General features: G+C 39.6%; 1 protein-coding gene across 3 annotated transcripts; it reads right to left on the reverse strand.

The window, feature by feature from the left end:
• Positions 1–453: 453 nt before the first annotated feature.
• On the reverse strand, positions 454–13,621 carry C1H7orf57 (chromosome 1 C7orf57 homolog). 3 transcript variants are annotated; one of them, XM_064660824.1, is made up of 8 exons: positions 12,964–13,619; positions 12,225–12,405; positions 11,394–11,502; positions 11,096–11,264; positions 5,260–5,360; positions 4,027–4,163; positions 3,015–3,029; positions 454–1,870 (listed from the first exon to the last, which is right to left on the reverse strand). In XM_064660824.1, exons 2-8 carry the CDS (start codon positions 12,388–12,390, stop codon positions 1,794–1,796), a joined length of 774 nt encoding a protein of 257 aa, XP_064516894.1. In that variant the 5' UTR covers positions 12,391–12,405; positions 12,964–13,619; the 3' UTR covers positions 454–1,793. The 3 variants fall into 3 exon arrangements, with proteins under 3 accessions (XP_064516894.1, XP_064516902.1, XP_064516911.1); XM_064660832.1 differs by lacking the exon at positions 3,015–3,029 and having other exon boundaries at positions 12,964–13,621; XM_064660841.1 differs by lacking the exons at positions 12,225–12,405; positions 12,964–13,619 and adding an exon at positions 11,681–11,781.
• Between the last annotated feature and the right edge of the window lie 539 nt (positions 13,622–14,160).

Here is a 14,160-nt window from a genome sequence, read left to right on the forward strand (position 1 = left end):
AGCAGAGAATAAAATTAATTTTTTTTCCCCTTTTGCTTGCACACACAAACTTTCACTTTTGCTGTAGTAAAATGCCTTATCTCAACCTAGAGATCTTATTTTGCCCATCTGAGAAAGGGGAGTGATAGAGAGAGGGGGTGGGAACATGGCATCCAGCCAGGATCAACCCACCACAACTGGTCAGGTTTGAATGCTATGAGCTCTGGGTCTGGCAACCCCTGATACTCTAGCCTAGAAAAGGAGATTTCCCCAAAAGCTCTATTGTCACAGCAGAATTAATGGTTTCAATATATCTGGATGTAATCCACAACACAAATTGTAAGTGAAAATAGACACAAGGGAAGTAATTCCAAACACACACACCCCCCCCCCCCAGTTACAGCTTGATGTAAGCTTTTCTATCTTCAGAAAAATTTTCTGACTAGCCAATAACCATACATTTAGGCATTTGCATATGTTTTAGCCTTTTATTTTTGTAAATACAACTTGGACAGTTGAATTGCAAATGAACAGTAAAGATGGACTTGAGTGCTGGATCTAGCAACATCAACAGCAAAACTTCCACCTATGTTTGCTGAAAATTTTGAGGGTTCAGATTAGCAATAGTTTTACCTATTTCCAATCAACTTTCACATCAAAGTTCTAAAGAAAAGCAATATTAAGCCAACTCCTCTAAACATTCTGTTCGAAGAAATGTATATTTAGTAATACATTTTGGAATCTTCAGCCCTTGGATTCAAGGGTGTCAAATGTACTGAATGTACTCTGAAGAGGAAATTCGGAAAATTATCGGTTTATTAAAAATTCCACTTTTCGCAGTACTAGCAAAAAATATGAAAATAAAATTGCATCCTTTCTAATGGACTTTATAATAAATATTTAATTATTAATAAGATTTCAGGGATATATCCTAATCCAAGTAGATAAAAAAGCAAGTGTTAAAATACCAGTGTGTCTTAACTTTTTCAGAATATTCAAATACAACTTCTATACATTGTTATTTCAAAGTACTAGTGTGAATAAACATGGAGATCTAGCATATAATATTTTTGTTGCAGTCAAGACTTCAGGATAAATAATTTTTTTATTTAACAGCTGAAAGTGCAGATACCATATTTGCTGAATCCACATCACTGTTAACCAATGATTCAGCTTCTATAAAACAAGACTATAACAAAAAATGCCATCAGGTCTTAACTTAATTATGTGTTTGAACACTATGATCACCTAGTTCTGCAGCAGGCATAGCAACAGAATTGTCATAGAAAGCTGAGTACCTGGACTAAAAAAATGCATTTTGGGGATTAAGAAGCAGTCTTTCCAATGAAGCTTTGACTTTTTTACTGCAAGTATCCATACCAGTTCAGTTCTTTCTATTTACATTTCATCCCATACCACACAGTTGCCCTTCACCTTTCTTTGTGGCATAAATCATAAGTATACTAAAGAAACTTGATGATTTGTAAACATCGATAGCACACCTGTGTCTGTTCAAGTCAGCAGCAATATGGTAATCTTATTTGACATCAGCAAAGCAGCCCGAGTTGTGTAGGACAAAAATGCAGTTTTGCTTTTTTTATTATATTAACAAAAGGTCTAGGAATAAGCACTAACAGCTGTTGCTTGTACTTTAAAATTTGCTGTAATCAAGCACAATGAAGTTCATCCATCTTATAAACGAAATGAACTTCTCAATCAGGAATGAGTTCAACCACAAAAGTAATCTAACAGACATGTAAATAGTGCACTACATAGGCCATACAAGGGTTTACTTTCCCTAACAGTCTTTCAAGTTACTTATTACATCCCTGAAGTGGTGGCTTTAAGTCGTTGCTTGCAGGTGGTGGCTCAGACTGAGATGGCTCTGAATCTGAAATAGAAAAAAAGATTAATGTTCACAGAATAACTTCAACCATAAGAATAAAAAAGTCAACTAAAACTTTTTTTTCTCCCTCACACCAAAATGCATTAAAATTACAGTAGTTTTAATTTTGAATTAACAAGATAGACAAGCTACCTGTGAAATTTGCAGTATGATGCAAATCTATAACCTAACACAAAGAATAGAACACGTATAGAATGGGTTGTATCTCCTGCCTGATGTGTCTAGGACTTATTCTGTGTAAGTGAAAACAGAGAAAGCTCTGTCTCAAAAGGGAGTTGCAAGGTGCTCATGCTGACAATTGTTTTGGATGAGCAGACAAAAGTACACAAGAGGGAAAAAAATACAAGTCTACCTTAAGCTATCACCTAAAAGAATAAAAAGGACAAGGTCAAAACTGAATCAAGGTACATGTCTGCACAAAACTGTTAAAAGCGTTAAAAAATATCTCCTTTTACACTGAAATACAGAATCAACTGGAATAGCTATGATTGCAAAGGAGGGTAATGCAAAGCAGGTGTAATGTTATCTAAAAACTGGAAAAAGGAACTAAAAAATAATATGTATCTATATATCAATCTGTGCAGCACACTGACTTTTCAGCAGCCTTTATGGTGTACCCATAATTTTTTTCTCTATGCATGTGGTATAACCAAATCAATGTCATGATTACTCTGAAAAATCTTCAGCTTTCTTTATATCGCAAATGTCTCATTAGAGGCACACATTAAAGAAATCAACTATCACCAAATTAATGACTTTGAGATTTTGAAATCCAAAATCCTTTCATTTTACTCACAGTAACGGGAAAGAAAAATGTCAGTGCACAAGAAAGTTAAAGAGAATCTGAAAAAGAAAATAATATTCGAGGCTCTCTTTCAGGCTGAGGAAGAGCACTTTTAGACTCCACAGTTGAATTGTTGGGTCACTGTGCCTCCCAAAGCAGCATCCTCTGCGTGATCAGAGTTTAGATAGGTAAGTTGACTTTGAAGAGTGGCTTCTCAGGTTATGCACCCTCCTTCAGGTCCAGACTGAGATCTGGCTTCATCCCTTAGTTTTATAGCAGTTTTTATTCTGAACAAAACCACACAACTTCTAGTTCTCTGTTTGCCCGCTTTATTCTGATATTCACCTGGAGGAAGAGGTTCTGCACACAAAAATAAAAAACAAATAAACAAAAAAAATTACTGTAAATATTTTAATAGAAGACACAAAGATGAATTTAGAAAGATAAAAAATGTCAGAGATATTAAAATACTTGGCCTCTAAGACTTTCACACATTAAAATATCAAGGTCAAGGGAATCAAGGGAATCATGATAATTCCCACTGTATATAAAATGAATCCCCGATACTAATAAAAAAAAAATTCTGGTGCATGCGATGTGTATGTTCAATAGCATTTCAAAAGACTGCTATACAAAAGTGATACAGCAACCATGGTTACCAAGTCAGTGTAAAAAGTGTAAGTAAAAGGTCTTTGACAGAAGTAATGGGAATTTTCCTCCCCTTTAACCTTTATATACATAACCTTTATATATGTGTCTTCAAGTGATGTCTTTCATAGCTGTTATCACTGTGCTTGACAAAGTAAGGTTTGAAATCATAGGTAAGTATTGGATAACTTTTTTCTCTTAAACTGTTGCAATTCCACTCTCTTCAACAATGTGCATATATTTATTTTGACAAATTTTTATGAACAGTGATCTATTTCTTAAACACGAGTATTAATGATACTTGTGACAGAAGTTTTCAGAAAAATATTAGGGGCAAAAGAATATTCATAACAAATAGGCAACAAATATTTTACAGTCTGCTTAAATTTAGACAGGATGGCTTTGTCCCTGCAGCATTTTACAGAAACACATCACACAGAATCCCCTGTATCAGTACACAGAAACCCCTGGATTGGAACAGAGCAAACTGCAATTGTAGAGGTGAAAAAACTCCATGAAAGCACCTGCCTTCGCTGACTACAAACAGGAGCACTCTTTCTTTAGCTGGTCATAGGGTATTGTAAAGTAAGCACAGCAATTCAGTGCGTCTCACCACATCCAGAGAACCGCACAAATTATTCAGGCTGCCCCCTGCTGTTACCTTGAGAGCCCAACTCATTTTAAAAGAAATAGCTTTCAATAATGTTACCTTTGGACTGTTCACTATTTTTTGATGGTTCTTGAATCTTTTTTTCCCATCCAGTACACTGCTGAAACCAGTCAGTCCCATAACCATTGTTAATTAATTTGCTAAAGTTTACTGCTTCAATTTTTCTCTGAGCAGGCCTGTAAATACAAATATATTAAAGGAAAACAAAAGCATAAGTAAACAAAAGTGGTAATTAGGTGGAAAAAATTTATTTTGCACAGAAAAGGCCTTATAACATAATTTATTTCTAATTATAACATTATTTCAAAAATTATAACCATTTATAGCCTTATCATTTGTATCTAAATAACAAAACATATAGTCTACGTGTAATCATCTAAGAAAAAAACCAAAACCAACCAAACAAACAAAAAAAACATACAACCGTGCCTGATTAAGTGCTGTATAACTTTACATGAGAAGACCTATCTATTTTATTGGAATTTTACATGTATAATACTGGTTGTAGAGACAAAGACATGCAAAAGGGAAATCCCACAAAGAATGTGTAAGTAAAAAGGCTGACAATACTCATTCTGTGCTGCACAACAGTGGAATTTTGTCACAGATTTGCTCTTAAATTCATTTGATGGTTTAATTACTTATTTTGATTCAATAACATAGTTCTAAAACATACTGGGATTACTGATGACCAAGTAATAAATTTCTAAGACAAAGTATGCCAAAACAATTCAGCTGCACACACAGCTGATGATTTTATTACATCACATCACATCACATATGATAGAATAATTTGGTTAAAACAGCTCTTCTATGAGTTCATGACAGTATTTTTGCTGTGTCTGACCTTGCATAGACTGCAGTTTATGTCTTTCCTTAATATGTCAGTCCTACTTGTGTCTGTAACCTGTGCTTACAAAACTAACAACGTGCATTATTGTTTTCATCTGTTCACTGGTATTGTGAAAAAAATGCAGACAATTTAGAATACCATAAAAGTGTGCTACATAAAGACATGCAACTGTATGCTTCGTTTTCCTAAAGCAAAGTTACATTGAATAACTTTCCTATATTAGTTAAAGTACTATTATTTTAGTTGCTTTTAAACTATTTTAGCACCACATATGATGGCAAATTTAGTAGCAGCAAGGATCCACAATGTCTGTACACATATCCACTAATCTCTGCAATTTCATGAGAAGTAATATTACTTGCATACATAAATAGTTGCAGGCTTAGGTGTTTAATGAATTTCCTAAGTGTACTACTTACACAGGTGGAAAGGAAAGCTTATTTGCCCCACTAAATTTCTTGCTTGTAGAAACATTCGGCATTCTGCTTGGATATTCAGGGTTTATAGCTGGGAGCTTCACCTGTGTTAGAGAAATCTTAGCTTAACAAAAGGAGTTATGAAAAAAATAACCAAGAAGATTGTATGATAGTACAGCATTTAAAAGTGAGGGTGATATTAACAGCCTCTAAATATCTTCATATTTCAATGTCTTATCTACATTATTTCCATAAGTAATAGTAACGGAGAATAGAGGAACAGCAGAAGATAAAGCAGTCTCTTAGTTAGTTATTCTACAAGATTAGCTGTTTGTTCTCTCCATAATGTGCTCTACACAACCCTTTCCCTCACAGTACATTTCCATGCAAAATTAAGCTTCAAATTCAAACGTACCCATTGCAACCTCTCATTTTGGTCCATTTCTCTGTATGCAGTGTATGAAAACAGCCCAGTTTTACTAATGGCAGGGGGACCAGCAACTAACTTCCAGCTTAATTACTAATTTTTTTTAAAATTAATAAAAAGCATAAAACATCCCATATAATAAGAAAACTCTTTTGGTACATTAATTAGAGGTTTGAAATTCAAACAAATGCACATATATGGGGGAAAGCCTACAACAGAAAAGTGTATTTTACTTTTATCATCTTTCGATTGCCAGTGACAGTTAAAGAAACTCAGTCTTGATTGAAAAGACAGAAAGATAAGATGACATCTAGAAAGCCAGTGAAAAGACTTCACATACTCTAGAACTGAAAGTGGGAAAACCGAAAAGAAATGGAAAAACATTAGCAACACATATCAAAGCTGTTTATTTTTATCTTAGATCAAAATCAACAGCTTCTAAAGGGTCAACTTACTTCCCTCAGGGAGCCTGTGCACACGGAGTATGGAAAATGCAAAGAAAAGTATAAATGCATTTGAATACATCTAATCAATGAACTAATTAAGAAGCCTCTAAAAAAACCAGCAGATCCAAATGTTCAGAGAGTGTAAGTTTTCTTAGTATCCGAAGGAAGTGAAGCTAGGACAGACAGTTCCACTGATTCTGAACAAGGACATCAGTGCAAATACATGTGTAAAGTCAGTGCTGATACCCCTACAGACTTCAGTGGAGTCAGAGTTTCACTAGAAGAAGTTTCAGAATCTGATAAGTGGACGGGCTACTAGATTTCAGCCTGAACGATGTTATGTTGAACCTTAAAGAGATGAAAAACTGGGATATTTGTCAAAGAAGAGATGATACTACTAGCAAGAGCATGCAGTGACATCAGGGGCAGCTACGTGAGATGAAAAGGGGGGGGGGAGTCTGTGGTCCAGCCTAGAGGCTAAAAAATGCATTAGCTGCTTAGAACTGATTTTCAAGTCCATTAACACTATTCTCTGCTGAAGCAGCCTATTTGTGCTTTACATTATAAAAATGCTATCCTATTGTGCAAAAATGCTAGTGCTGTCTTCTGTTATCATTAGACTGGACCATTTCAGACCTGGCATGCAATGGAAGTTTCAGATCCTGGACACAATTACCCACAGTTTCAACAAAACAACCAAAAACAATCTCAGGTGACATTTGTCACATACTGAAGGCAGAATGGCACACAGGGCATCAGAGAAACATAACTCAGTTTGAGAGTCAGGATATACAAATAGCAGATGGAAAGAGATGAGACTTTCCTCTTAGCATTGAAGAGAAGCACTAGGAAAGGAAGTCTAGTAATTAAAGAGTTAATTAAAGGACAGGGGGAGCCAGGAAGCCTAGGGAGATTTTGACTGGAGGCAAACAAAGGGTCAAGCTGTCAAAACTAAAGTCAAGGAAAAAAAGGGGGAAAGGAAAGGCAAAGAGAAAAGTCGTGAAGGCTGCGAGCAAGTCTTGTGCATTGTTTCAAATGTTGTCTTTCTTGGCATTAAAGGAGACAGGCTAGCATAAACTCCAGATATCAAAACATTCCCTACTGTTCAAGTGAACTAACTAATGACAGAAGTAGCAAGCAAACCAGAACTTGTTTTTGGAGGGCACCTGCTATCCTGTCAGGTGCCATTTGTTACTTTGCTGGGAAAATTCAGCATTAAAAGCAGACCTTTGTGCCACTACACCCCAATGGTTACAGCTGAGGGAGCATTTTCCCTTTGACAAGCCTCTATGTAGCAGCCATCGATTTTCACAGATAAAACAAACTACGTAGGGCGGCTTTTTTTACATGTTCTTGGTTTAAAGTGTTTTCTTCCTTTACGAAGAGATAGCAACAACATACTTTACAAATTACTGTGTTTATTATACATACACATTTATTAGTCTCAGGTTCAAGAAACATGAAATGTAGTATGTATTGTGCCTGGCTGGTATATGAAGAACAATGGATACCTGCAGCCAGCATGGAAAGGTAAAAGCTCACAGATGAAATCCTGGCTTCCCTGTGATCAAGGACAAAATTCTAGATTAGATTTCAAATCTCTCCCTGAGGTAAAATCCTGACCTCAGATGAGCGATCCTTTTGCTACAGCACACACACCCCTATATATGTATGCATATATACACAGACATTTCAGGTAAGTGCCTGAAACACCTCCTTCATAGATGTAGTAGTAATCTTACCAGTGCTGCAGGGAGATCGCCTGCAACAACGCAAATGCAAACCCTGATACCACCTCCAACTGATCTCCCACCCATATACAGGCCTCCTTCCTTCTTAAGGTCACAGCATTTTCAACCCAACCCAGCTGGGACAGATGATGCACAGGCAAAAGGACCACAGAATCACAGAATGGTTTCGGTTGGAAGGGACCTTAAAAATCATCTAATTCCAAACACCCTCGGCCATAGGCAGGGAGACTTTTCTCTAGACCAGGTTGCTCAGAGCTCCATCCAGCCTGGCCTTGAACACTTCCAAGGACTGGGCATACACAACTTCTTTGGGCAACCTATTCCAGTGCCTCACCACCCTCATAATAAAGAATTTCTTCCCAAAATCTAATCTAAACCTATTTTCTTTCAGTTTGAAGCCATTGCCCCTTGTCCTGTCACTGCATGCTCTTGTAAAAGTCCCTCTCCGTCTTTCTTTCATCCTTCAGGTACTAGAAGGATGCAATTAGGTCACCCTGAACCCTTCTCTTTTCCAGGCTGAACAATCACAATTCTTTCAGCCTGTCCTCATAGGAAAGGTGCTCCATTCCTCTAATTATGTTGATGGGCTCCTCTGGACTCACTCCAAGAGGTCGATGTCCTTCCTGTCCTTCCGGAGCTGGATGCAGTGCTCCAGGTGGGATCTCACCAGAGCGGAGTAGAGGGGCAGAATCACCTCCCTTGACTTGCTGGCTATGCTGCTTTTGATGCAGCCCAGGATACAATTGACTTTCTGGGCTGTGAGCACACATTGTTGGGTCATGTCCAGCCTCTCATCCAGCAGCACTCCCAAGTCCTTCTCAGCAGGGCGGCTCTCAATCTGTTCATCCCCCAGCCTGTGTTGATACCAGGGTTGCCCCAACTCAGATGCAGGACCTTGCACTTGGTCTTATTAAACTCCATGAGATTCCCATGGGCTGCTTCTTCCTGGGCCAGAAGTCCATCACTTTGCCATGAGCACAAAGGCTAAATCCTTCATGCACTAGCACATCTTTGCTGCTTTGCAAAATTCCCAGCAGAATGAAAATTACCACTGTGATTAAGGTGTTAAGGAGGAACTACAAGATCCATCCCGAGGCAGGGAGAACCATGTAATAGTCCCCCTGATCTCCAGTCTCTACACAGCAACAACTATGAGGAACACTGGAGATATTAATACTTCATAACAAAGCATCATAAAGGCTTAAATCTCCAGAGCAGGGACCCACTTGGGAACAATGTTTCCATTGTTTTCCTCTTCCAGCTGAAGAGGTACCTTCAGAGGTTAAAATGGTTCTGCACTTGTCCCTAAGGCCATCCTTTGGGATTTAACTCCATGATTGCATCATGTATCTCTCTTTTGAATAAATACTTAGTCAGACTGGACTGAGAAACATTTTCAATACATTCAATCTCAATATTTGAGTTAGTTTGCTGCTGCACTATCATCATGTAGTCAAATAAATAAATTGAATATTCCTTAAAAATTTGCCTGTGTTTTGGAATACATCTCTTACAAGATGTATAGTGAAAAAACTAAAATTGAGACTGTTTGGGAGGGCTTGTTTCATTGCCTCACTTGGAAGACTCTTTGGGAAGGTACTCTAAGAGCACAGGATAGAAACCTCCCAAAAGAGGATATACAAGAAATAGATGTGAAAGAAGCACCATGTGATGTTTCAAGATACACGATACACTTTTCAGGGTACAACAAAGATTCTGTGAAGGACAGCCATATCAGAGATGGTGGTGTGAAGGCAGAGCTAAACCTAGCAACACAGAATCTGATTCTCAGGCACCTAACCTTAAACAGAAACATTTGGTAGATTTAGAACTTTAGACAAAACTCAACTTCAGCTTTTGGAAGAATAGTGTAAATTATATATCAAGGCCTCAGCAGATTTGGAATCTGAGCTGAATATACAACATATACTCACTTTGTATTTAGTGACAAATAAAACACACGGGAACTTTCAATCGCATGAGTGAATAAAACTGGATCTCAGTCAAGCTCCATCCAAACTGAAATGGACCTCAGTCTCACTTACAAGTCAACACATGGATTTTAATTACTCTTACTGTTATCAAAGTTAAGTTTGACCCTTAAAACACTTAAGATAATTGGTTCTTAAGTAAGGGAGTGAGAGACAGCACTTTCTGTCTGTCCTAATTCAATCCTTTAAGAGGCTCTGCAGCAGGCCAAGTTTTTATTTTCAGTGCCTTAAATCTATGACTGAAAAAAAGCTTCACCAACAAGAATCAGGCAAATTACAGTTTAAACATACATTGCTTGTTTGCCTATTGACACAGATTAAGTAAACATTCCTGAGCCTATTCAGTAATGAGGTGGTCCCATTTACACAAGTCATCATTCTGAACTTGCACTAATTACTCATCTCAGCAAAGGCTCAGGACTTTTTTTTTCCTCATTCTGAACTTGCACTAATTACTCATCTCAGCAAAGGCTCAAGACTTTTTTTTCCTAAAATGTGCAAAATCTGCCCTTCTGTTCAAGAAGAGAGGTACTCGTGTCCAAGTACATCAAATGCCTTTCCATGTATACCCCAAAGACCTATGGAAATGTGGCAACCAAGATTATGGAGGATATTTAAAAAACATAAGGCTTCAGCATCTAAAATGGACAGGGGCAGGGAGGATGAAAGAGGGAGGATGGCAGAGAGGTTTCCAGGACAAAATACAAATATCAGCACAGAAATGTTTGTTCTGGACATAGCTATGCCTGCTTTGTCTTGGATACATCCTTCATTCAAAGACAGCTAGTGCAGTATCTTTGGGCACTCTCTTGCATTTTAAACTAAACCAAGCTCCTTTTTTTTCAGAACAATCTTCTGTTCTTATCTCCTTCTTCTTTCTTCTTCACTCAAGATTACTTAACAAGAAGTCTCTTCACCAAGAATGAATTGCAGGGGCAATAAAGCATAAGAAGATAGAAACTAACTAGTGGCTTTCATTCATACTCAAGTATATGCACCATATAATGTGATTGGACACTGTGTTTCTGGTTCTTATGCTACATCTGCAGCATTTAAGAGAAACATGGCTTTCTTCTCATTCTCTAACTGCAATACAAAAATTGCTTCTGGAATACAGAAACTTGTGTAGATTACAGCTTCGCTTCTAGAAGAAGCAACAGGCCCAGACAGAGCTATGTTCACAATCTCTACAAAGCATCGTCATAGAGTGCCTCTCGATCCTACCTTCTTTTTCTCTGCATTTTCTTTGTCCTCAGCATCCCGCTGCCAAACACTTTTTGTATCAAAATCAAAAGGCCCTCTTATGAGGCAAGCCTCATAAGCGTTACCACGATGGTCATCAGCCTTAAACTCTCTGTGAATCATATATTCTGGTAGAGAGGAAACAGAGCTCCTGCAGGCAAAGATTTAACACCTGTTTACGCCAGGGATACAAATCTTGCACTTTAGTACAGAAGTATTCTGAAATGTTAATAAGTGAAGACAGAACCCAAGATGCCATGTGGGGCTTCAGCAGGCTTACCATGGCTCATCCATCGCTGGGGGACTGGTGTGGTGTAAGTACCAGTCGGGTGCAGCATATGCTGCTGAAGGGGACTTCATTATCACGGGAGTGTAGTGCTTCAGTAGGTCTGGAGAGAAAAAGACAAAAGTCGCTACTTTTCTGACTTCTTCTCTGGTTGCAAAAGCATTACCTTTGTTTTCAGGTTGCTGTTTTGTCAAGCAGAAATGCTTGCTTTCTTCAGTAAGGAGCATTTGTGTCCCTTGATAATACAGACAGAACCTTACAGCACTGTGTTCCAACTGTACCTTGTTTGTCTTGCTCTAAATGCTTTGACATGTTTCTGCTGCTCAGTTAATTCATATTTCTGAATTTGTTTCTCTGAATGTGCTCAAGTTCCTCAAGCTTCCTTCTTCAATAAAAAGGAAATAACAAACCCACACATCACCCTGGTACAAGAACAGAATATGTACAGCACTGTAACAAAATGAAGTAATTACAAAAAAACGCTTTATTAACCTCTACTAAGTTTTCTGATGATGGTTTTTTGTGAAATTATTTTCACTAGGCCACTATTTAAATAGCCCAAGCATAAATTGCAGAGACCTCACTCAAATGCAGCCAGACCATCATCATCCATTTAGACCAAACACAGGTCAAGACCGTATGTTTTGCTAAAGGGTGCCCATACACAACAGATAGCAAGGACCTCTACATTTTCATTCACTCATTTTTTCCACAGGTTAATTTCAAAAATCCAGAGGATCCTTCTGTAGCATCTACAAGTACTTTATACGACACTCAAGCAAAGCCAAAGAAAATAAAGACCAAAGAAGCAAGACAGATGCTCACCAGACTGGCCTCCTTGCTTTGCCAGCCTCACATAAGCTGAATCAGTATCTTTGATCCACTTCTTGAGGCACCCAGAAGGTGGCAATTCACGGGGAGCTTTTGAAAGGTCACTGAGACTCTGGGATATTGGGGGAAGTGGGCTCTTCTCTGGTTGTTTTGGTGGCATTGGGGTATTACCGTCCTATGATAATGGAAAAGAAAATATTTATAGTAAAAATTAACTACTAGCATCCCTTTTTCAGGCAACTGACAAATTGAGCCCACCTGGAACATGAATGAGGTGCTACATTTCAGCTTGTAGACAAAAGACCAGGCTTGCTTATTCCAGGGGATATAGCATTTTTGTTTCAGTTTTGAAACAGCATTCAAGTTTTCCTGTAAAATGTTCTAATTCACTTCAATCAGAAAACTATTTCCAAGGGCACCAAAAGCAGCAAGAGGCACCGGAGACAGCAAAAAACACTAAAGCCTTTGGTTTCCTTTCCTTTTCATGCATTAACAAAAACAGCACCTGTCCGTTTGCAGGTCTTTATGTGTAAAACAACCAAACCCGATCCTCAAATAAAAATCATTTTAAAAACCAACACTCAACACCCTTCGTCTCCATACATTACTTTCTCAACTTCTAGTGAGCAAAAGAAAATATAAATAAATCCTTCATAATGGTAAAATGGACAGAAAGCAAACAAGAAAAAGACAGTCGAAGGCACTGTGCCACGGAAGGTTAATAGGCACTTACCGAAGCTATTCCAGGTGCAGCTGATGCCGTTCCGTCGGTAAGGCGACCACTTCCAGGCTGCAGCCCGCTGAGCAGCCCCTGGGCACACACACGTGTTGCCTGTGCCCAAACTCAGCCCCAAGGAACAACAACAACCCAAAGCGCTGCCTCTCGCCGGCGTCAGGGGCGCGGAGGCACCAGCCGACGCCCGCTGCCGGCCCCACGGCAGGTCTGTCCAAGGCTGCGCGACCCCGTCGCCCCGGCGCTCTCCCGCTGGTGCTGCCCAGGATCCCCCTGCTACCGCAGCTCAGAGACCGAACCGCGGTTACCCGACCGGGGACCGACATCCCCCAGGGAACGGGCGGGACGGGCCCCGAGGGTGAGTCGCGGGAGAAGTCGGACCCCGCCGAGACGAGAGCCCTTCCTTTCCTCCCTTCCTTCCTCCCTCCCTCCGCGGGCGGCCGAGGGCGGTGCGATGCTCGCTACTCGCGGCAGTAGCAGCCCGGAGACGACGCGAGAGGCGCCCACCCGGATCGCGCCGCTACTGGGAAGAAAAAGAAATTAACTCCATCCCAGCTGAAACCCGTACAAAATCCACCCCCTTTTCCATGCCATTTACCATTCTATACTGTTTAGTCTTTGCTTTCTGGACGGTTCGTGATCGCTTCCAGGATTCCTGGACGACTGGGGGTTTCCTATTGGAGCTCTGTGTCTGATCAGTCCGACCCACTTACTCCATGTAGCATCGGTTGCAGCTGTGTAGAGGAGACCCTCCCTTAGAACAGCCAACCCAACTCGAGTAACCGGGATGCCAGGACCTATGCTTCAGTACAAATCGCTTCCAAAGCAGCTCAGACCCCTTCATAAGCTACCAATATCTCTTTTTAAGTTGGAGTAGAGTGGACTTCAGATCCTCTGTATCCCCAACTCCAGAAACCTAGGGGGAGACCCCAAGTGTCCGCTGGTACTTTCTGCCAGAGGCTCCAGGTAGGACCATTCTCCCCGGCTGCAGTAGAGAGCACATTTTTTAAGTCTTGCCCTGCCTGGACTGGCCCAAGGGTGACTACATGAACTGTTTCCTGTTTGATTTGTTCAAAGGCTTGTTGTTACTCAGGGCTATTTGCATCATGCTGTGGGGCGTGCCAGGTTGCACACTGGTTGGTATGTTCCATGTATCTTCTGTGCCGTGTGGCAATCTCACCCTTCACAAACAAACCC

This window comes from Pseudopipra pipra, chromosome 1, assembly GCF_036250125.1.
Source record: "Pseudopipra pipra isolate bDixPip1 chromosome 1, bDixPip1.hap1, whole genome shotgun sequence".
Classification (NCBI taxonomy): domain Eukaryota; kingdom Metazoa; phylum Chordata; class Aves; order Passeriformes; family Pipridae; genus Pseudopipra; species Pseudopipra pipra.